Raw genomic sequence first — 21,935 nt, 5'->3', positions numbered from 1 at the left:
TTGCGCCTGTATTAATAATGAATAATTTTGAGATATTTATTTGTTTTACCAGGCTATTGTTTCTTGAAGAGAATTACTGCTCTCATTGTGGTAATGTATCTAATGTGCATGTCTGAGTATTAAAAGTAAAAATTTGTACTAAGGATAGGGATGTTAAGCATAAGAAGAAAAGTTGTAGGGGAAATATTTGAAGAGAAAGATCAGATAGACTAAATGATTTGGTAGATGTTAACAATGATGCAACAAACAAGTGACTTGGCTTGCAATGAGGTTCAGGCTATACATGTTGTGTAAATAATGTGGTTGCAAGGAATACTATCACCTGTAACTACTCAAAGAAATTATAATTTTTTTTAATTGTTACCGTTGCTAAGCCTATTAATACCATTTGTGCTTCACCTTTTATTACCATTCCCACTTATAGAGTTGTTAATGTTTTGAGTTCCCAGAGTGTAATTAATGTTGAGCAATCCATTATACTGATGTTATGAGTTCCCTGAGAGTATCTAGTATTGGGCAATGCATCTTACCGATGTTATGAGTTCCCTGACTGCATCTAATGTTGGGCAATCCATCATACCTCAAGATTATTTATTTATTTCTGGCCATGAAACATTTTTAAATTCTTTTTGCAGAATTGGGTTTAAATTGCCTAGATTCCCTTCACTCCTTTCTTGTCTTGTCACCAAACAAAACAGGTCACTTGATAACTAGTCAATTATTAAAATGACGATTAAAGATTACACACATGGTATTTTCACTGTGTTAAAAATATCTTAGCTCTCTTTTAATAATAGGTATAGTAAAGAAGAATGGTAAGTCAAAAGTGATAAGCAATAGGAAGGGGCCAATAGATGTCTTTTAGATTTATAGTACAGGTCCAAGCCTCTCGGTGCAGTAATTGGTGGGCATGTCAGAGGGTCATCATATGAATGGAACACACCAGATGTGTTAGTTGAGGAGAGAAAGGTCAAGGATGACTCTTCTCTCCAGGGAGTCTTTTTCGATAGGCTGAATAGCCTGCCCTTGAAGTTAGAAACCCGGACCTTCTCTGACTTCTTTCTTAACACCTTCCTTATAAAGGAGTTGAGATCCAGGGTTCTGGCCTTATGAAACTAGTAGAGTAGAGGGTGTTAGCTATCCACAACCAACCGAGATCAATTGAGACTTGTTCCAACCTAGAAAAGGGGCCAACATTCTCAAAAACGATGGAGAAGACATCCCAAACCAAAGCTCCTCATTGACAAGATCCTCTGCCTCTATTGGTTTACTAGCTCCCCCGTTTCCCTTGAAGATCTCCAATGATCTCCCCTGGCTCTAAAGCAAGTCTAGCTGGCCCTGTGACAGGGCCTCTCCTATGAAAGGGTAACACACTGTCCTTGTTCCTCTCAATGTAAACCCCGGTGTGGGATGAGGCTTGGCACAGAAAACAGGAGCTGGTCTCTTAGTTGGGTGGTTGTTAAACCTGCTGTTGGATCTTACAGCGTGGATTATGAATGGAATCCTCTTTAACGAAAAACCAAGAACCTTTCTTCCATATCCGGAAATGACGTAGCCATTGCCTCCACATTGGCTTGACCATGAGGGCTAGGCAGAAGAGTGTTTGCAAATTGGATCACTGTACAACAGTTCCTTTACCTCTACTCCATTAGATCAAAAGCTGCCCAAGAATGAGACATAACCCCAAAATTTGCCCTAATGAAGTTATGCAAGACTGCATAAAAGAGCTTACCCACTAGCTTTGCTGCCACCGAAGTTGGGCAAGGTCTGTCCGTCAATAAATTTGAGAGTCTAAAAGGGATTTGGGACCATAGGGAAATGGTTTCCTCAATTGATTGCTCCCAACCTGAACATCCTACTTCTTGGGAGTGGAGATTGCACAGAACCCTCTTAGTTCCAGAAATCCTTCAAGCTTTTAGGTACACTTCCTGAAAGGGGCTCTTTTGGGGAAGGTAAAGTTACCATATAAAGCAGAATCTCTCTCATGACTCAGCCACTAGTTTTGCTTTTTGACTAAAAAAGGAAGTTTTCTGGCTAGGCACAGTTATTATAATGACCAAAGCCTCAAGCAAACTGGTCGACAAGGAAACCCAGTGTCTGATATTGCTTCTTCTAAGGTACAGTATTGAGAAGAGCCTTGTATTGCATCACAACAATCATCTCGGGGGTTAGTTGTGGACATGCCATAAGAGATGGACTTGAGCCTGGAAATGCTGTCAGGTTTTCAAACTCAATGTCAACAAATTGCAAATCTGCATATTATGCTGAAAAACATGTGACTCAGGTCAGAATCCACATCCATCACTGGATGGCCAAGGATTACCAACTAAATCCCCCACCTTAATATCCATGGCAGAAAACCCTTTACTGCATTTCCCACTACTACCAAGCCTTCAGTCCTTAAAAAATGAAAGAGGAAACTCCTACTGGACCCTTCCTTGGAAGCTGGGAACCCTAAGTCCCAGCAACAGCCAAGTCCTTAGAACTGGAAAGAATAGTCCCCATTAGAGCCTTTTATGGAAGCTAAAAACCCAAAGGTTTTAGCCAAAGCTGAATCTGTAGGAACAGAAGAAAGTCCCCCCACCCTGGAGTTCCCCTGGCAACTGGAAACCTGATTGGCCAAATACAAAGGGTCTGAAGAAGGAACTCATATAGGAGTCTTCCTTACAAGCTGGTAATTTGAAGGCTCAGCAACAGCCAGATCCCAAAGCTAGAGCATGAAGGAATTGGAAAACATGTTAACAGTCTTTCGGCAGGCCCCATCTGAGTGGGCTGACCCTCTTAACCATAGGAGGATTGATCATCTACCTAGTGGAACCCTTTATAGAAATTTTGACCTGGATCTGACCTAGCCAGTGATGTCTTTGGAGGGAAACCTTTTTGAACAACTCAAGGGATCCTTGAAGGATCCAATAGTAAGGCCTCCTCTGCAGAGTTTAGGTCATCCACAGACCCAAAGTCAACCATATGAATAGAGGCCTAGTCAACTAGGCCCCTTTTCAGAAACTCGTAACTGCTAAAATTTGGATGTCAAGACCAAAGAGATCTCCAAGATCCTTGCTATGTGTTAAGACTCGGCAGGAGCTACGGTCTAAGAAATTCCTTCTCCCTCATAAAAAGGATGGAAACGACCTTGAGTCGTAGGTGTTCTGCCTCGAGATCTGAATTCTGACCTGAAATTATCCACTCAAAACAAATTTAATATTTTTCATGGCCCCCATCCCTGTTCTAATCAGCCAAACGATCACAATGAACCCGATAACACTCGTAACCCCAGTCAGGTTAGCCAAGTTATCAAACCCAACATGGATGCATTCTGGTTAATGACACTCATTGGGGTAATGTGTGTAGTTGGGTCACCGAATTTTATCCGTAAAAATTCTCACTTACTCGGCAATGAGATAATGTTTATTGAAAGCGAAACAAGCCACAGCTGAGCAAGGACCAGTAAGTGAATAAGTAGTATTAGTTCATTGACCAACATACTGTACTTATACAGTAACTATATTTATTAGTGTGGGTGACAATAGACAGAGATAGGAGGGATTCTCATTTTCTATGCGAGCAGCAGGCCTGGTGACCCAACGATCTACACACGAACCCTCATGTAATGAATCTCTTGGCAGCAGTTTGGAAGTGTCCAAACACTTATCTACAAAAACCTCTAACTCAAAAAGATAGGCTCACAACATAAATTTCCACATACTTAAGAAATTCACTTCCATAAGACATGCACAGTCCCTAGACCCAATACCAAAATAACCTCATGATTTATCCAGCCAAAAGTTAAGAGAAGCACACTCAAGGTGAGCCTAACTCTCCTTAAAATAGGAAGAGCCTCATTCACATAATACATAATTTGATCATAACTCTCATCTCCCCCTCCAATACCCATATTAGATATATGTGGAAGGACAACTACCTGGAAGAACAGCTGACTGACTGGTCAGCCTCCTTCACATAGTCATGTGTTCAATTATAGGAATAGTAAGTGTTCCAACACAATTAATGTATGTGGAAATACATTCTAAAATAATTTTTAAAGAACAACTTTGATATGGCTGAATAAACAGACAAATCCCGCCTCAATACTAACCTAACCAAAGTTATAACTGATAGGTTAATGAACACTCAGTTGGGATTCACAAATATAAGCCAGAAACTAACTACAGTACAATTAAAAATAGTAATAATTACCCTTAACTGGCTAGACGGCTTCAAATTAGGTCATGCTAGCATAACCAAGGTGTAGATCCTCTAATTAAATCTCCCTTCATATTCATATCAATGTAATAATTGGATTGTTGATAATGAATGAAGTTACCTAAATGGCGCCGGCAATGAACAACCCTCCTTACGTTACTAATAGATAAATTGTGTAAGGCAGTAAAATTGCAACAACAAATGTTCGGAGCACAGAAACAAACAAACACAATTACTCAAATGCCAGACTTGACCAGACATGCTTACATCGATAATAATTAATGAAGTAAGAAAAATATGTGATCATGAGTACTTCCTTTTTGGGACGCTGTGCATGATGTCACTCATAGCGGACAACTTTCAGCTAGCAAGGTGCTGCGGAAAGTTCAAATGACCTTGAACTTGCGAGGTCTCCTCTATACAGTACACAAATTGGCCCTAGAGCAGGGGAGAGAATATTTCTTTGGTATTTACGTTGTATTTGATTCCCTGTTCTAGCCTGTGACAGGAAAGTCCTTGGAGACCACACAGCACTTTAACCCTAAAAATAGGTACTGTAAAGTAATAAAGAATTATATCGGATAAGATGCAGCAGGTTTCTTTTTTGGAAACTTCTAACTTTTATAAAGAATATTTTACTGCCCACTTGTTCTTTATCATTATTTTAATTGCTATGTAAAGAAAAATTTTTATTCTTAAAAGAAGGTTATCTTGAAATACTGTGATGACATGCTTTAGAAATTTCAGATTTGAATATTACCTAAATGTTTCTTTACAGGCGAATGCTTGTCTGTCCGTGATGGTGTAAAGCTTCCCACAAGAACATTATGTACCCGTTGTGGTCACATCTCTTCCCAGCCTGTATGCAAAGCTTGTGTACTCCTTGAAGGTCTTAACAAGGGTAAACCAAGATTAGGAATTGGCAAATCCTCTAAAGTTCGGGAAAGATTAGGTAGCAACATGAGTGATTTAAGTGGTCATGATTCTTTAGGGAGTAATATGAGTGATTTAAGCGGACATGATTCTAAGACAAGTGTTCTTACTAGCATGTTAGAATTTTGAATTAATATTGTATAAAGAGATTTACTTTTGATTATTTCTTAAGAGTATAAATAATTTTCTGGTTATTTTGTAAGAGATCTTTTTGATAAAACTAGATTATTTCAAAGACATCAATTGTTGTTGCTAATGGATAATTAAAAGATTTAAATACAAAAGTATCATTATGGGAGTGAGTTTGCAACCTAAAAAGCTTGTAGTGTATTCTAAAATGACAAATTTGGAAGTAATTTGTATTGTTCCTAATGATACAACCCTGTAGCTATTTAAAAGGATTATCTTTTGGCAAAGCTGGAAGAGTAGTCATAAAGACTTTTAAGCGAGGCATAATAACTAAGCCACTAGTTAGTGGGGTAGCCAGCTACTCCGTTCACTCACACAACAGTGTGTCTGACTAACTTTTGATTGTAGGCCGTACTCTCTAGGAGGACAGGAGGAAGTATGAACCAGCTGGCTTGGCATTTGACCCGGGGTTTTCCCTTACGGGTTTAGCATGTAACTGAGAGAAACCCTGATATCTTGCTAAAACTGTGTGTAACACATGGATAGCGGCCAGAGCAACCTGTGTGCTTATGACACTAGCAATGTGACTGTCTAGGTAGGATTTCTCCGAGATAAATAAGATCAACCATAGACGTTACCCAATCCCACTCGCGAGGGGTATGGCGACATAAGTATTATTTCTATACTAGGACTACACAAGGGAAATGGTTATTACCCACAGATAGGTGAGGCCATCTTGCAGAGGACTGTGGGTGCTGTTCCCCAAGAGAGGGGAAAATGAAAGAAAGAAAGAGCCAGTCATCCTTAACATTTACCCCGGACTAATCCCAGGTAACCTATGCCCTCAATCATCTGCTACTTGTCCATCAAGGAACCTGAGGCATTTCAAACCACTTGTTCTGTAGCCACCACAGGACCAATAGGGAATGTCTCCTTGTTCCTGTGGTCACGTCTTGCAGGTAATGTGTGGTGAAGGTCGTTTGATGCTTCCACACACTCATTTAAAATACTTGCATCACAGAGTAGTTTCTTTTGAATGCTAGGGATGTACTAATGCCCCTACCATCATAAGCTCTAGCTCGACGGGCAATAGGAGGGTCAAGATTCAAAGCACGGTCTATGACTCAGCAAATCCAAGCCAAAATGTTGTTCATTGTGACCCTTCTCTTGACCTTCCCCGTGCTGATGAAGAAGAGTGCTGACATTCGAGAGTGAGCTGCTGCAGTGCGTAGGTAATACTGTACCTCAAACTCCTCACTGGGCAAAGTAACAGTTGATCTGAGTCATTGGTTACAGAACAAAGACTCCCAATCCGAAAGGGCCCGAATCTAGGATCTTCTATTCCTGGATTTTGAGTCTTTGCAATAAATTCAGGGATGAAGCTAAGTATTACCTCTCCCCATCCCCTTGAATGGGCGATGTCATATGATAGACCATGAAGTTCGCTAACTCTCTTGGCCGAAGCCAAAGTAAGCAGGAACACCATCTTCAAAGTGAGGTGGCAATCTGTTGCCTGGCGTAATGGTTCGTAAGGAGCGCCTTTCAGAGACTGAAAAATGTGAACCATGTTCCAAGGAGGAGGTCTAACTCTGACTGGGGACAAGTAAGCTCATAACTTCGTATGAGGAGAGACAACACTAACGAAGAGGAAATATCAAGTCTTTTCAGCCTAAAGGTGAGGCTCAAGGCTTGAGTGGTAGCTTTTCACTGCCAAGACCAAAAGAAGCTTTTTCCTCCCAAAGGTAAACGAGGAACTCCGCTATTGTTGTAATAGTGGCATTGAGGGGAGAGATACCCCTTCCGTGACACCAACCACAGAAGACAGTCCACTTGGCCTGGTAGACTTAAATTCATCCAAAAATCTTTGCAGGTATCCAGCGATCCTCCTTGCAATTTGTTGCAAAAAGCCTCTCTTAGAGAGGAGTTGCTGGATAGTCTCCAGGTGTGAAGTCAAAGTGAAGCTACTGTTTTGTAACAGATGTTCATGTGTGGTTGTTTGAGTAGATCGTGTCATGGAGGGAGTTCTCTTGGGATCTTCGTCAGGAGCTGCAGAAAGTCCTAGAACCACTCTGTGTGATGCCATAGCAGAGCTATAAGTCATGGATAGATGCTCTGATCTTGTTGAGCACCCTTCTCATAAGACAGAACGGGGAAAGATGTACATGGCTATGTTGTCCTACCGTTGTTGGAATGCATCTTGCCTGAGGGTTTGGGATTGGGAAACAGTACAGGGGGAGCCTGAAGTTTAGGGATCTCACAAACAGGACTTTGTTGCCTATCAGATTATTCTAAGACCACTCGGAGCCCACTAGCTGAGTTGCTGTGCACAGATTGTCCGCAAGCACATTCCTTTTGCCCAGAATGAAGCTGCCTGATAAGGACACCGAGTTGTCTTCTGTCTATCTTAACATCTCCACTGCTAGATGGCATAGGGGCTGCGAAAAGGTACTGCCTTGTTTGTTTGTTTACGTAAGCCACTACTGTGGTGTTGTCGATCATCAGCATCAGAGAGAGAGCCAGGAAAGCTGCCCTCATCTCCAAGAGATTTATGTACTAGGATCTTTCCGACTTAGACCAAAGCCCTGAGGCCATGTGGTCACAGCATGTTGACCCCCCCACCCCACCCTTTTTTCTATGCATCCGAATACAGGTAGTTGTTGATTTATGACATATGCGACTTTACGACAATTTTTTTCAGGATGCCATCATAAGTCTTTCAGAAATACTGCACTAATAGGAAAAATATTTCCCAGGAAATAATCTATTTTCTTATATAAAAAATAAACTGATTTATCTTGGTAAATTTGCATTTTCTTTTATTGATAATATACAGTATCCTTTTTTTCTATGCATCCGAATACAGGTAGTCGTTGACTTACAACATATGCGACTTGTGACTATTTGACTTTACAACAATTTTTTGAGGGTGATGACATCAGAAGTCTTTCGGAAATACTACACTAATAGGACAAATATATCCTTGGAAATAATCTATTTTCTTTTATAAAAAATAAACTGATTTATCTTGGTAAATTTGCATTTTCTTGATAATATACAGTATCCATTTTCAGTAAAAAGTACATTAAGAAAGGTTTTAATATCTGTTGAGTTCATACGTCAGATGACGTGATATTACCGGTGGAAAGCAACCGGGCAATACAGTGATTTCCTTCCAAAAGGCTAAAGATTAGTACAGGTATTAGTATTCCCATTATAGAAATATCAAGTAACAATACAAAGTATTTTGTAGGTCTGTATTGGTTGTTATGAGTACTGCTTAGCGTAAATTTGACTCTCTGCTAGTTTTTTTTTAATCTCTGATAATAAATTAGATCGATATTTTCCTAAAGAAACTACAGTAATAGGACAAATATTTTCTTGAAAATAATGTATTTTCTTTTATATGAAAATGAAATACATTTGCTTGGTAAGTTAGTATTTTCTTTTGTTTCTTGCAAGAAAAAAGAATTTCTTTGTAGAGTTTACATCACGTGTCTTGTGACGCCATATTTCTGGAGGAAGCTCGCTGGCAAACGGAATAATTTCCTTTCAGCGTGTTACCGAGTAATCTTATTATAGTATTCCCATCATCGAAACACCAAGTAACGATATCAAGTGTTTTAGTGGTCTGTATCAGTTGATATGAGAATAGTACAACTTACCGCAAATTTAAGAAAAAAAAAGTCTGATGACGTCATAATTCTGGCGGAAGGCGAGTGGGAAATCAAGTAATTTCCTTTCAATGCGTTACTAATATTCCCATAATCAAAACATCGAGTAAGGGTACAAAGAATTTCTAATAATGTTCAAAGTAAAATGAAGATTTAACTGTGAAGCAACAAAGAAAAATGAAGATTTAACAATGAATTAAAAATCAAAATACACAGAGAGAGAGAGAGAGAGAGAGAGAGAGAGAGAGAGAGAGAGAGAGAGAGAGAGAGAGAGAGAGAGAGAGAGAGAGAGAGAGAGAGTGAGTGAGTGAGTGAGTGAGTGAGTGAGTGAGTGAGTGAGTGAGTGAGTGAGTGAGTGAGTGAGTGAGTGTGTGTGTGTGTCAAATTGTATGGAAACTGTGATACCCCATAACATATTGGTGCTGATGTAATATTCATTATGAAGAGATTTTGAATGTTAAGAAAGTGATATAACTCCATGTTCTTTGTACTGTATGCGCATAATCGCAATACGGCAACGTGACCTTGAGATCAGCTGATGCCAACTGAAAGTAAATCAAAAGTAATTGTTGATTATTGAAAAGTAGAATATAAACATACTTTAATAAACTACAATTAAACACAATAATGACTAATGAGATATGAAGGCTTAATAATGAACTAAAAATTAAATATTGTATGAAGCTTCAAAAATTAACTACCTGTATGCGCGCATGCACACACACAATGAGAAAGAATGTATTTGCGTGATAATTAATAATAATGGCTAATATGAACTGTATGAAAACTGTGATTTCCTGCGCTGATGTAATATTCATCATGAATATATTTTGAATGAGTTAAGAAATTATATAAAAAATACGCCATTCGTCTGTACGCCAACTTTCGATAAAATAGCAGGACCTTCAGGATAACTAATCATAACCAAATGTAAACAAAATATTAGAATAATTCTTGATTGGTAAAATGCTTCTGAAATTGAAAAATAGAATACAAAAATGCTTTAAGAGAGCATAGGATATCGTATGAAACAAGACTATGAAGTAAGGATAAATATTAAGAAAATATTGATAAAATATGATCGAGATGATTTCCGAATCATGACGCATCATAATAAATCTACGGAACTTCACTTTTTGAGTGTGACATACGCCGGAATCAACTTTGGACGCGCGTCTCGGTCCCTGTCTCTGTCGTAAGTCGACGACGACCTGTATAGCATCAATTGCAGGGGAGGTACGATGAGGTCTGTCCCTCTGTGGCGGTTCTCGTCTGCCACCTGCCATTGACGGTCCATCAGCTGCTCTAGTCCCAACGTTTGCAGGGAGTCAGTGTGCTGATTCCCCCTGGATTCCAGGCGCCACTGAAGAGATCAAATTCTGAGGTAGCCGTTGGGTACTAGACGGGCCAGGGATGACCGGTGACCTAGGAGATGCAACCACTGCTGGGCTGGAAGCTCTTCTTGTCTGAGGAAGGGGCTTGCTATCTTCTTCAGCCTCTGTACTCTGTTGTCTGATATAAAAACTTTCTGTAGATCGGTGTCTATGATTGTAGATCGGTTTCTATGATCATGCCAAGGTTTAACAGTCTTTGAGGGGAGCAGAGATGACTTCTTGAGGTTTACCACAATTCCCAGATCCTGGCAAAATTCAAATAGTCTGTCCCAGTGTTGAAGAAGGGTTGCCACCGAGTCTTCTAGGATCAGCTAATTGCCGAGGTATCTAAGGAGACGAATGCCAATCCTGTGAGCTCAAGATGACACCAAGGCGAACACCCTCGTGAATACCTTGGGTGCTGTGGAAAGACGGAAGCACAACACCATGAACTGGTATTGTCTGTTCTCGTGTAGATCCGGAGATACTTCTTTGAAGACGGATAGACTGGGACCTGGAAGTATGTGCATTGGAGATCCAGTGTGCACATGAAGTCCTGTGGTCTTACCACTTATCTGACTGTGTCTGCTGTCTCCATGCTGAATGGAGTTTGTGGCACAAACTTATTCAGAGTAGAAAGGTTGATGACTGGTCACCAGCTTCCACACGCCTTTATCACAAGAGTCGACTGAAGAAGCATGGAGAACTGTTGAGGACATCTTTGAGAGCACTCTTCTCCAACATGGTTTGGACTTCGGCCAGGAAGGGCCAGCTCCTTTGCGGATCCCTTCGCGTAGAAGCTCGATGGGACTAGATCCCGGGTTAGTGGAGGGAGAGATTGAATGAACAGGATGCGATACCATGAATGAACCACAAAGACTGTCCAGGGTTCAGCTCCGTGCTGCAGCCACCTCTGCCAGCGGCATTGCAGTCATCCCCCACGGGTGGGCAGGTGAGAGGATTGCCCTCCCTAGTGGAAGCAACCTCTGCCCTCCCTCAACTTCCTTTTCCTCCTCAAGAGGACTTGAAGCCCTTTTGGTCTTGTGCAGGAAAGGGCTTTTTAGACACCTTTTTCGAGGACCCTGCTACTCTACTGGTTAAGGGTTTGGTGGTTTGTGGCTTTTTCTTGGTGCAGGTGGAGCCTTATCATAGGACGTGGATGGACTTCCTCAATCGTTCAGCCACCCTGTCGACTTCTTCCGGCTTGACCAAGGAAGAGCTGTCCAAGGTGAAGTTCCTGAGCTTGGAGACTTCAGCCTGAGGGACCTGTCTGTGGGGTATCAAACCCCAATGGTGGTTTTCCCACAGTAGACAGGTCTGGAGTATCCTTGGAGAGGCTTACAGATGGAGATCGCCTCCTTGAAAATCTCTGTCTCGGCACCTGAAAATAGGGAGAGACAGTTTCTCTTACCTTGCTGAACGCAAACAGGCATTTGCAAGTCTTGCTCAGTCCTAGAGGGGCATGCTGGAGAGATGGGAGCAGCCATGAACTTCTTGGGAGGTTCCTTAAATCCAGCAGGGAAAAGAAACCGGGCGCTCGCCTCTTGCTGAGGAAGCCGGAATATATCTACTCTCGGCCCCGAGTTGTAGAGGCTCCAACAACATATCCTTCGAAGGTGGGCCTGCAACCCCAGCGACAGCCAAACCGGAGGTGCTTCTCTAAGAGAAGCAGCTTCGTCCCTGGAACGCTGGGGTTACACTAGTGTTAGCTGGTCAACACTCCTACTTGACCTATTCTCTTCTCGGAAGAGACTGATCGAGTAGGAGCTTCAGAAAGAGATTGGGGAGTCAAGGAACAGGTCTGAGGTTTCTTCGACTTCGAGGAAGACCCTGAAGGCATGGAATCTCTCTTAGACTTCTTGCACCGGCATCCAAATCTCTCACACTGGGAGTATGACCACTCCTGGCCCGCATTGCAGCAATGTCCTCTGCAGGTTGGACACAATGAATGGGGGTTGGTCTCAGCGGAGGACATGAAGGTCCTGTAGGAGCATCCTTCAGGTCACGGACAGGTCTGCATGATGGATATTAGGAAGGAGAAACATGCTCTCCTGAAAAGAAAAAGAAGTAAAGAATTAATCCAAATGGCAAGTCTGTTGGGAGGCAGAGGGTGGTACGTCTGTTCTCAGCAGAGCCAAAAGCAAAAGTGAATAAGACACTGATGTGTGAGTGAATGGGGGTAGCTAGTTACCCCCCCCCCTCGCTAACTAGTGGGTCAGTTGTTATACCTCGCTTAAAACTCTTTATGGCTAGTCTTCCAGCTTAGCCAAAAGATAATCCCAACAAATAGTGAAGGGGTATTGGAATAACAATTTTTCTCATAATAAACAAGGGAAATTTACTTGATGCTTTCCATACCCCCATAAATACATATATACAGTAGGGTCCCGAATTATGTGAGAATTTGGTCGATGAATGACCTCGTGTAAATGGAAAATCGCATATTTTGAAACACACCTAACAGATATAATTCTATTGGGGCCATGGCAACCAGCAACTTGCCTATTCAAACGTGTTTACTACCCATTTCCAATACTTTCTATGTACTATATGGCATCTTTTTTATAATGTCAAATTGTTCTTGTAAATAAATCAAACATTTAATATGCTTTAAAGTTATAATAACTTGAAAAAAGGTTAAAATCAAAACCAGGATGGGTGTAGACACCATACATTTTCCGTTATAACGCGACCCAAAATACAGATAAATTTTAATGTTTGTCATATCTATTGTTTAAGACAACTGGTGAATAGCTAAACCATCACTCTATAGACTAGCTTTTGTGGTATCATTGAAAATCCAGAATTATCAAAATAAAGGCAATTTTATATCATCCGTTTCCTAAACACGCCAAAAAGCACAATAAAAACGACAACCAATGTTTTGTTTATGTTTATCTCTGATCATAACGAAGAAACAGACGCATTTACACATCTGTGTATTGGTTAGTTTTTGCATCGACAGCAATCTTACCAAGTATTGATTATATGTTGATTTTGCTATTACCAATGTTCTACTTAATTTTTCTGAGAACTTCCAAATAAATGAAATGAATGCCATTCATATAATGTTATGTTTTTCTTTATGACGCCGCCTGAAACGGAAACCTTCCATTCGTTTACTGTACGCTCCATCTTCGATCATAATAAACAAACGTAGGCATTAAACACGCATGATCAAAGAGATAAAAGGGATTTTGACGTAGGAAAAATCTATTTCTGGGCGAGGGACCTGTGCCGCCCAGTGAATAAGCTCCTATTAGCACTTATTCTTAGGTAATTTACTGCTAAATATACCAGAGAAAAAATGTAAAGGAGTGCTAGGTTAACTAGCTCGCTCACCTATTGGTGTCGGTATAGAATTGGGCGTATAATCCAGAGGTCCCGCACTATTTAGATTCATCCACGACAAAGACCCCAATAGAGGAGAGCCGTTCAACCTCACTCGGCACCACCAACTCTGCATCCGCTCAGAACCCAACTCCTTAACACCCAAAGTTTGGGGACTCCAAGGGAGAGGAGCTGGGAGGGTTCACTGGGCGGCACAGGTCCCTCGCCCAGAAATAGATTTTTCCTACGTCAAAATCCCTTTTCTGGGCTTGAACCTGTGCCGGCCAGTGAATATATACAAGAGAAATGTCACCAAACTTGTAAAATAAAGGAAAAAACATAAACGTAAGGGAAATACAAGTTGCTTTAATCAGAGATGAGTGCCAAAAACAGCTATAAGGGTATCTTAAAAAGAACATAAATCCACTTGGTAGAACAATTGTCAAATAAGGTAAGGTATAATAATGCCGTGAGTGATGATATATACAGATACTCAGGAGTCAAAAATTTACAAATATAGTAATAGTAATCAGGTGTGAAACCAACGAATACAAATAGGGTATAAATGAGGCAGGTAAGGGGGAGAGATAAAATGACAAGGAATTAACATGTGTGTTACCTGGGGGTAACTACGCTCCCTGCAGCTACTGTAGGAAATTTAAGGGCTTCCAAATGTTTAAGGTAGTGTTTCTTGAACACTGACGGTGATTTCCACCCTGTATACCTGGAAAGGTCCGTAAAATTTATGTGGTGAAAAAAGTTCACCGAAGTAGCAACCGCTCTGATATCATGTGCAAGAGGAAAAGAGTCAGGGCTAGCTTGTTTAATAAAATACAAAATTTGTTGCCTGATCCCTTTAATGGTAATGGTACCGCCTTGTTCTCTAACGAATAGAGGCCCCGAGGAGTTAGAGGAGGTCCGGGATAAATAAGACCTAAGAGTAGTAACAGGGCACAGAGACGGATCTTGCGTGAGGGGAACAATTTTCCAGGAGGACCATCTGTTCTGAGGGTCTTCGTTCTTAGCTAAAAAGAATTTGTTAGGTGAAAGAAGGACCTCTCCCGAAGGAAGGAACTCAATATGACCCGGGTCTCTTGACAAAGCTGCCAGTTCAGAAATTCTTGCCCCGGAAGCCAAACTCACCAGGAAAAGTGTTTTCCTGAGAAGGGGAATGTAATCACAAGAACTGTTAATGGTATCAGAAGCCAATTTGAGTACATCATTAAGGAACCAGGTAACCGGGGTAGGACGAGTAACCGGTTTCAGTCTGGCACAGGCTTTCGGAATTGAAGCTAACAAAGAGTCGGTTAAGTCTATGTTAAAACCCACTAGGAAGATCTTTTTCAAGGCAGATTTAATAGTGGTGATAGTATTGGCTGCCAGACCTGATTCTAATAAAGTTCTAAAGAAAGTGACTGTAAGGTTCAAGTTCATACAGTGTACGTCTGAGTCTATCAAAAATTTAGCCAACTTTTTAACCGCAGAATCATATTGGCGGATGGTGGAATCCCGTTTATCTGATTCTAGGAACAGGGTGTTTTGAGGATCGATATTGGCACCATGCATGGCCGCAAACTTCATGAAGTCCATGAAGTTAGGGCGCTCTGAATGTTTGAGAAAGCGTACACAACGCGTGTTTGTACTATCTGAGACAGAACCGGATTGGGTATCGGGTGAGGATGTAGTCTCAACTCTCGCAGGAGAGGGTACCAATTGCTCTTGGGCCAGTTGGGTGCGACCAAGGCTACTCGTCCCTTGAAGGATCTCAGTTTGTCTAGGACTTTCAGTAAAAGATTCACCGGGGGAAAGAGATAAATCCTTTCCCAGATGTCCCAATTCTGTGACATGGCGTCTGTGGCGTAAGCCTGAGGGTCTAGATTGGGAGCCACATATACTCTCAATTTGTGGTTGGACTCCGTGGCGAAGAGGTCCACTTGGAGACCCGGAACCCGAGAGAGAATCCACCGGAATGACTTTAGATCGAGTGACCATTCCGATTCTAGAGGGGAGGTCCGGGACAAGGCGTCTGCCACTACGTTCCGGACTCCCGCCAGGTGGACAGCTGAAAGATGCCAACGGTTCGAGGCTGCTAGGGAGAATATGGCTACTAGAACATGGTTCAGAGGCCCTGATTTTGATCCGCCTCTGTTGAGGCAGCGGACCACCACTTCGCTGTCGAGAACCAGACGAAGGTGTTGTCTCTTGGATGGAGCGAGACGTTTCAGGGTTAGAAGAACTGCCATGGCCTCCAGCACATTGATGTGGAATTGGCGGAATAAGGGAGACCAAAGACCTTGAACTTTCCTGAGCTGAGAATAGCCTCCCCAACCTGATAGGGATGCGTCCGTGTGAATGATTAACTTCGGAGGCGGAAATCGAAGGGGAACTGACTTTGACAGATTGTTGGCCCTTGTCCAAGGTATTAGTCTTTCCCGGAGAATGGGAGGAAGGCGGACTTTCCTGTCCCGGAGCTTCCGGTTCGCCCTCGAACGCCAGACACGATTGATATCTTTCAATTTTGCTTTCAGAAGTAGATCCGTCACTGAAGCAAAATGAAGGGACCCTAGGATCCTCTCTTGGAGTCGTCTGGAACTTACTTTGTCTTTGAGAAAGCGTTTGGTGTTCATTGCAATCTCTAACCTCTTGGGTTTGGGAAGACACAGAGTGTGAGATATAAGATCCCATTGCAGGCCGAGCCATTGGAACTTTGATTTCGGAAGAAGACGGGACTTCTTGAAGTTGATCTGGAAGCCTAGAGATTGAAGGTATTGGATGACTCTGTGAGTGGCTTTTAGGCAATTTCGGGAGGTGTCTGACCAAATGAGCCAGTCGTCCAGATAGGCTACTACTTGAATCCCTTGATTTCTGAGTTCCTGAACAGCAACTTCTGCTAACTTTGTGAAGATCCTTGGGGCGATGTTGAGCCCGAAAGGCATCACCTTGAAGGAGTAATTTTTGTTTCCTAGGCGGAAGCCTAGATACGGACGGAAGTGTCTCGCTATCGGGACGTGATAATAGGCGTCTGTAAGATCGATAGAGGTGGTGACGGCCCCACGGGGAAGTAAGGTCCGCACCTGCGAGACGGTAAGCATTCGAAACTTGTCGCATTGAATGGACAAGTTGAGAAGGGATAGGTCTAGAATCACTCTTCTCTTGTCCGAATCCTTCTTCGGGACACTGAACAGCCGACCCTGAAACTTCAGGTGTTTCGTTTCTTGTATGGCGTTCTTTTGTAACAGGTCCTGGACAAATTCGACTAGGTCCGGAGTGGAATGTTGATGAAATCTGTTCGGAGGAGGAGGTCCTTGAATCCAACTCCACCCCAGTCCCTTGGAGATGATACGAAAGCCCAGGGACTGAACCTCCATTTGTTGCGGAAGGCATAAAGCCTCCCCCCTACCCGCTGCACCTCAGTATTGGCTTGAGGAGTTGCCTCCACGTCCGCCTCGGAAGTTCTTTCCCTTGCGAAAGAATCTACCTCTACCTCTGTTCTGGTTTGAACCACGGTGGTAGCCTCTACCTCTGTTATAACTCTGGGAAGAGCCTTGAGCCTCATAAGACTGGTTAAAGGCTGGAGAGGTGGTGGAGGCACCGGGAAGCTGGCTCTTAGGGAGCAGAACGGTGACATAGTCGTCCGATGAAGGAGCCTGAGAGGTGGAAGGCTGTGCAGGAGCAGCAGGAGATGGAGGAAGAGGCTGACGGAAAACGGACAAACTATTCTGCTGTTGCCGGAACTGGGTGGAGGTATACGGGCGGAGCTTCTTCCTACCCCGGGCTTGGTAATTTGCGGGATCATATTTCCGCTTAGGAGTCAAACCCCAACGGGCTTTAAGGCTCTGATTAACTCTAGTAGCCTCTGCCAAGACTTCCTCCACAAGATCATCCGGGAAAAGATTAGAACCCCAGCAAGAGGACCGGATAAGTTTATTCGGCTCGTGCCTAATAGTCGCCTCAGCCAGGACGTGTTTGCGGCACCTACGTTTAGCAATAGCAAAGTCATATAAATCGAAATATAACGACTGCAAAGTAGCCTTATTGAGAGACTTAAAGATACTCTCAGTATCATAAGTTAAGGCTATCGACTCCGTAGACGTGGCCAAGTTCAAAGTTCGACCAACACGTAGGCGGGAATCATACTCCTGTTTAATAAGGGATTCCGGGAGACGAGGAAGCCGTTCACTAAACATTACCGACGCACAGTCGGCTGTTAGCTTGCCAGAAGTAAAGGTGGTATGGACATTGTCCCAACACTCATTACCTGAAGGAAGAAGGAGGGAGATCGGGTCTACCTCTCGGATGGGAGGCAAGGGCTTCTCCTCCAGAGCATATTGAAAAGCCAGTTCTGCAACCTTATTGACGCATGGAGTCACGGTATTTTTGTCCATTAAGAACATTGTGAACGAACTTTTATGAGGCGTCAACATGGTATTGGTGCAACCAATATCATTCAGAAACCTAGCCCAAACAGATTGGGCTTGTTCCTTTGGGAAAATGACAGTCTCTTTGGGGACCTTATCCAGCCGAACCAGAGCTTCCTCGGTAAGCCTGGCATAACCATGAAATGGAAATGCGAGACCAGGAGGAAAGAATTCAAAGTCCTCTAGGGGACGAGTGCCAAGACCTTCCAATGTTAACATCCCGTCTGAAAATGGGGAATGAAGAGCCATGCGCCAAGGGTTATTCTTGGTAAACGGCGGAAGCTTAGAGGCATCCGGGATGAGAGAGCTTTGAACTCGCTCCGGAGCACCCTGCTCTAATGCCCCAAGTCTCTGACCAATGTTAGAGAACATCGTGTCCATCTTGGCCTGCATTTCCGACACCAACTTAGCTTGCATCTCCGACACAATGCGAAGCATGGCTGATTCGGAAAGGCCCGGGTTAGGAGCAGAAGTGGCGGATTGTACTCCCGGGTCGTGAGACTTAGAGGAGGAGCCGGAAGCCTTAGATGACGGGTTTGTATTAGACTTGGAACTATGGGAAGCCTTGTGGGGCTTACGAGCTTTTGGCAAAGTCCTAGATATAGACTTATCTTTGGGGGGAACCGGGTGTGATCGGTGAGACGAATCACGGTCCCCAGAAAAACCATGGAAAGAAGAGAGATCAGATGAAGAAGAAAGAGCGGGGCTGAGGATAGGAATCTCAGCGCCGGTAACACCTGCCTCACTTACCACCCTACCTGCATCCGGATCATCCAACAACATAGGTTCGACGTCCAAGTTCATGGAGGCAACATTGTCTTCCAGATCTCCGGGGGCATCCAACGGATCTTGTTCCTGGTCTATGAATCCCGCAATAGTGGCATCAATGTGGGCAATGATGGGTGCCGCAACATGCCTAGCCACAGCGGCTGAAGACTTGGCATTAGGGTAGATCATTGCACAGTAGTCTTCAGACAGGACGTAAGGCTGTTTGGATTTCACATTCCGGGCAAATCCCCCAACCCACACTTTCAGTGTGGCCCGAGCCGCAGTCTTCTGCTCCGGGGATGCCTGAAATAATAGAGGGAATTACCGAAAGGAAGATTCCAGGAGGTCCTTCAAGACCATAGAAATCTTACTAAATAGTGTATGTATACCAAAAAGAGGTAAAATAATTAGAAAGATAACATAGCCAACGGGACTCACCGAATCAGATCCGAGGGTGGTGATGAGGTCAAAACAGACCATACAATTATCAGGGTGCCAGACCACGATGTCTTCCAGCTGAACTCCGCAGAGGGCGTGAGACCTACAAACAGTATGGCCACAAGGCTGGTGAAGGACAGCCGCACAGGCCGTCGTCTGACAATGCACCATCTATAAAAAGAATAGTATATGAGAAACTGTAATTCTCTTAAGTAGGGGCGGGTCCGGAGGACCCGGGACTAAACATAAGTCTAACTTAAGACTAGAGCTTAACTGTAATACTCTTAAGTAGGGGCGGGTCCGGAGGACCCAGGCCTAAACATAAGTCTAACTTGAGACTAGAGTATAACTATCCATTCCGGTCGAGCCGGGATCATAAAGAAGGATGCAACAAAGAATTAAGACACATGGTGTCTGATTTCCCGGAGCGAGGTTAAGCCCCGGGCCGGGAAATAAAAGTACATCCATAAACCAATATATATAGGAACTCCGGGATAGTGATCTGTCATATATAATCATATATAATCATAGGAACTGTTATAAATAAAGAGGGGGGCGGAACTGTAGATAAGAACCGCCAACAGAACCCGGAGGGTTTCGTATAACATAATAAAAGTGTGATAGGTGAATATAAAATAGGGTGCACCGGGATCCTACTCTGTTGACCGGTGGCCAACCCGTCTAGACAGAGACGAAACCGCCGGGACACCCGGAGGACAAAGTCCATAAACACTGAACTACCCCCTCTAAAAGGAGGGAAGGCAACGGTCCCCTAGGGGAGGGGGGAGAGAAGCCTAGCCACCAACCTAGCGAGAGGGGGAGCTTGGGGGAGGATCACGTGATACGGAGCAGCAGGGCTACCAACTGACGATCTCCAAACACTACCAAAACAGATCATACGGAGTAATAAGCACAAATATTCATTATAAAAGTAATAGCGTTGAAAAATATATGAATATACACATAAAAAATTAGGGCAAGGCATGCAACATAATAAATAAATCCCAAAGGACAACAACCTGATGGCTAAATAATAAAAATTGCCGCCTAGTAACGAAGGTCGGCAAGCCATCTACGATACGTAACTTGATATCGGCCCTAAATATGAACCACAAGGGTTCTAAACGCTAAATAATGAATATCCACAATAAAACATATAAAAATTTTAATTAATAATAAAAATAATACACTTAGTAACACCGCGAGTGAAACTAAAAGCTCTCAAAACAGGAGTACCAACCGTAAGCGAAATCAAGCAAGATCGATATGATCGAAGAGAATAAACTCCTATAATTTAAATATTAAACGATCTAGATTGCTCAAAACACAGCAAAACATAGCTTGGTACTTAACTTAGACGGTGTCTCCTGGGAAACCGATGAAGAAGCCATAATCCAGTGAAAAATAAGGCAAAACACGAGAGCACAAACAAGCGGGTTACCACACAGGCGTGCTAAAAAGGAGTTGGGTTCTGAGCGGATGCAGAGTTGGTGGTGCCGAGTGAGGTTGAACGGCTCTCCTCTATTGGGGTCTTTGTCGTGGATGAATCTAAATAGTGCGGGACCTCTGGATTATACGCCCAATTCTATACCGACACCAATAGGTGAGCGAGCTAGTTAACCTAGCACTCCTTTACATTTTTTCTCTGGTATATTTAGCAGTAAATTACCTAAGAATAAGTGCTAATAGGAGCTTATTCACTGGCCGGCACAGGTTCAAGCCCAGAAATAATGATATTAAAAGCTTTTAGTAAATATGTTATTACAATTATTATTTACCATATTAATATAAATTCTTACATACGTGGCAAAGCAGGAAAACTATTTTTTCTTTTTGCTTTTAATCAACAATAACAAACTGCCGCTAATGACAGAATGATAATTTACGATAATTCTAAACTGTTACTAAAGATGATTGTCCATTCCATATCCAAAATACTTTTCCTAACTTTAGTTATAAGTCAACTTGTACCCACTTCAATTATGAAACCATCTATAAAAAAAGTAAGAGAAGAAGTAAGTACTAGGCCGATTTTTAAAGTTATCGAACAATTAAGTTGCCGCTATAACGTTCGATGTGACAGAGATGGTGCGAGATTAGAGAAAGTAAGGAAAATTTAATCATGATTGATTTTCAATATAACAAACTTTGTGAAGCAACAAAGATTTCATTGGTTAGAGAGAGAGAGAGAGAGAGAGAGAGAGAGAGAGAGAGAGAGAGAGAGAGAGAGAGAGAGAGAGAGAGAGAGAGAGAGCGTGTGTGTGTGTGTGTGTGTGTGTTAGTTTTAAATGTACTAAAAAAAAAAATATGATAGGTTATAACACATTGGTGCTTATGTAATATCAACTGTATAGATGTTTTGAATAAGTTGAGAAATGGTATAAACAATACTTTGTTACTGTATTCGTATGCGCCTATTCTTGAGACCGGCAGCTAGACGTGAGCTGATCTGATCTTAGCCAAAAGTAAAACAAAAAGAAGTAAACAATACTCGATTTTTAAAACACATCCGAAATTTGAAAACTAAAGTACACGCTTTCTTAATGTGCAATTAACTATTTAACGAGTAGCAATTTTCTAGAATAAAATGATGTTTCCCAAAAAATAGTGGTTTGCTGAAGAAATCGGATGCCGTATTTTAAGCTACGACTGAAATGGATGTATACACGGTA

At 42.5% G+C, this 21,935-nt stretch overlaps 1 protein-coding gene across 3 annotated transcripts in view; it reads left to right on the top strand.

Moving 5' to 3' along the window:
- Ctu1 (Cytosolic thiouridylase subunit 1) overlaps positions 1–5,423 on the top strand; it is a 196,901-nt gene extending 191,478 nt beyond the window's left edge. For all 3 annotated transcript variants that reach the window (XM_068384919.1, XM_068384926.1, XM_068384914.1), the window contains exon 8: positions 4,982–5,423. In XM_068384919.1, the coding sequence (XP_068241020.1) occupies positions 4,982–5,265 (284 nt within the window). In that variant the 3' untranslated portion in view covers positions 5,266–5,423. The remainder of the gene's footprint in view (positions 1–4,981) is intronic.
- The last annotated feature ends 16,512 nt before the right edge of the window (positions 5,424–21,935 follow it).

The sequence above is a fragment of the Palaemon carinicauda genome, chromosome 1 (genome assembly GCF_036898095.1).
Source record: "Palaemon carinicauda isolate YSFRI2023 chromosome 1, ASM3689809v2, whole genome shotgun sequence".
Classification (NCBI taxonomy): Eukaryota; Metazoa; Arthropoda; class Malacostraca; order Decapoda; family Palaemonidae; genus Palaemon; species Palaemon carinicauda.
This window is presented reverse-complemented; position numbering and strand designations above follow the sequence as displayed.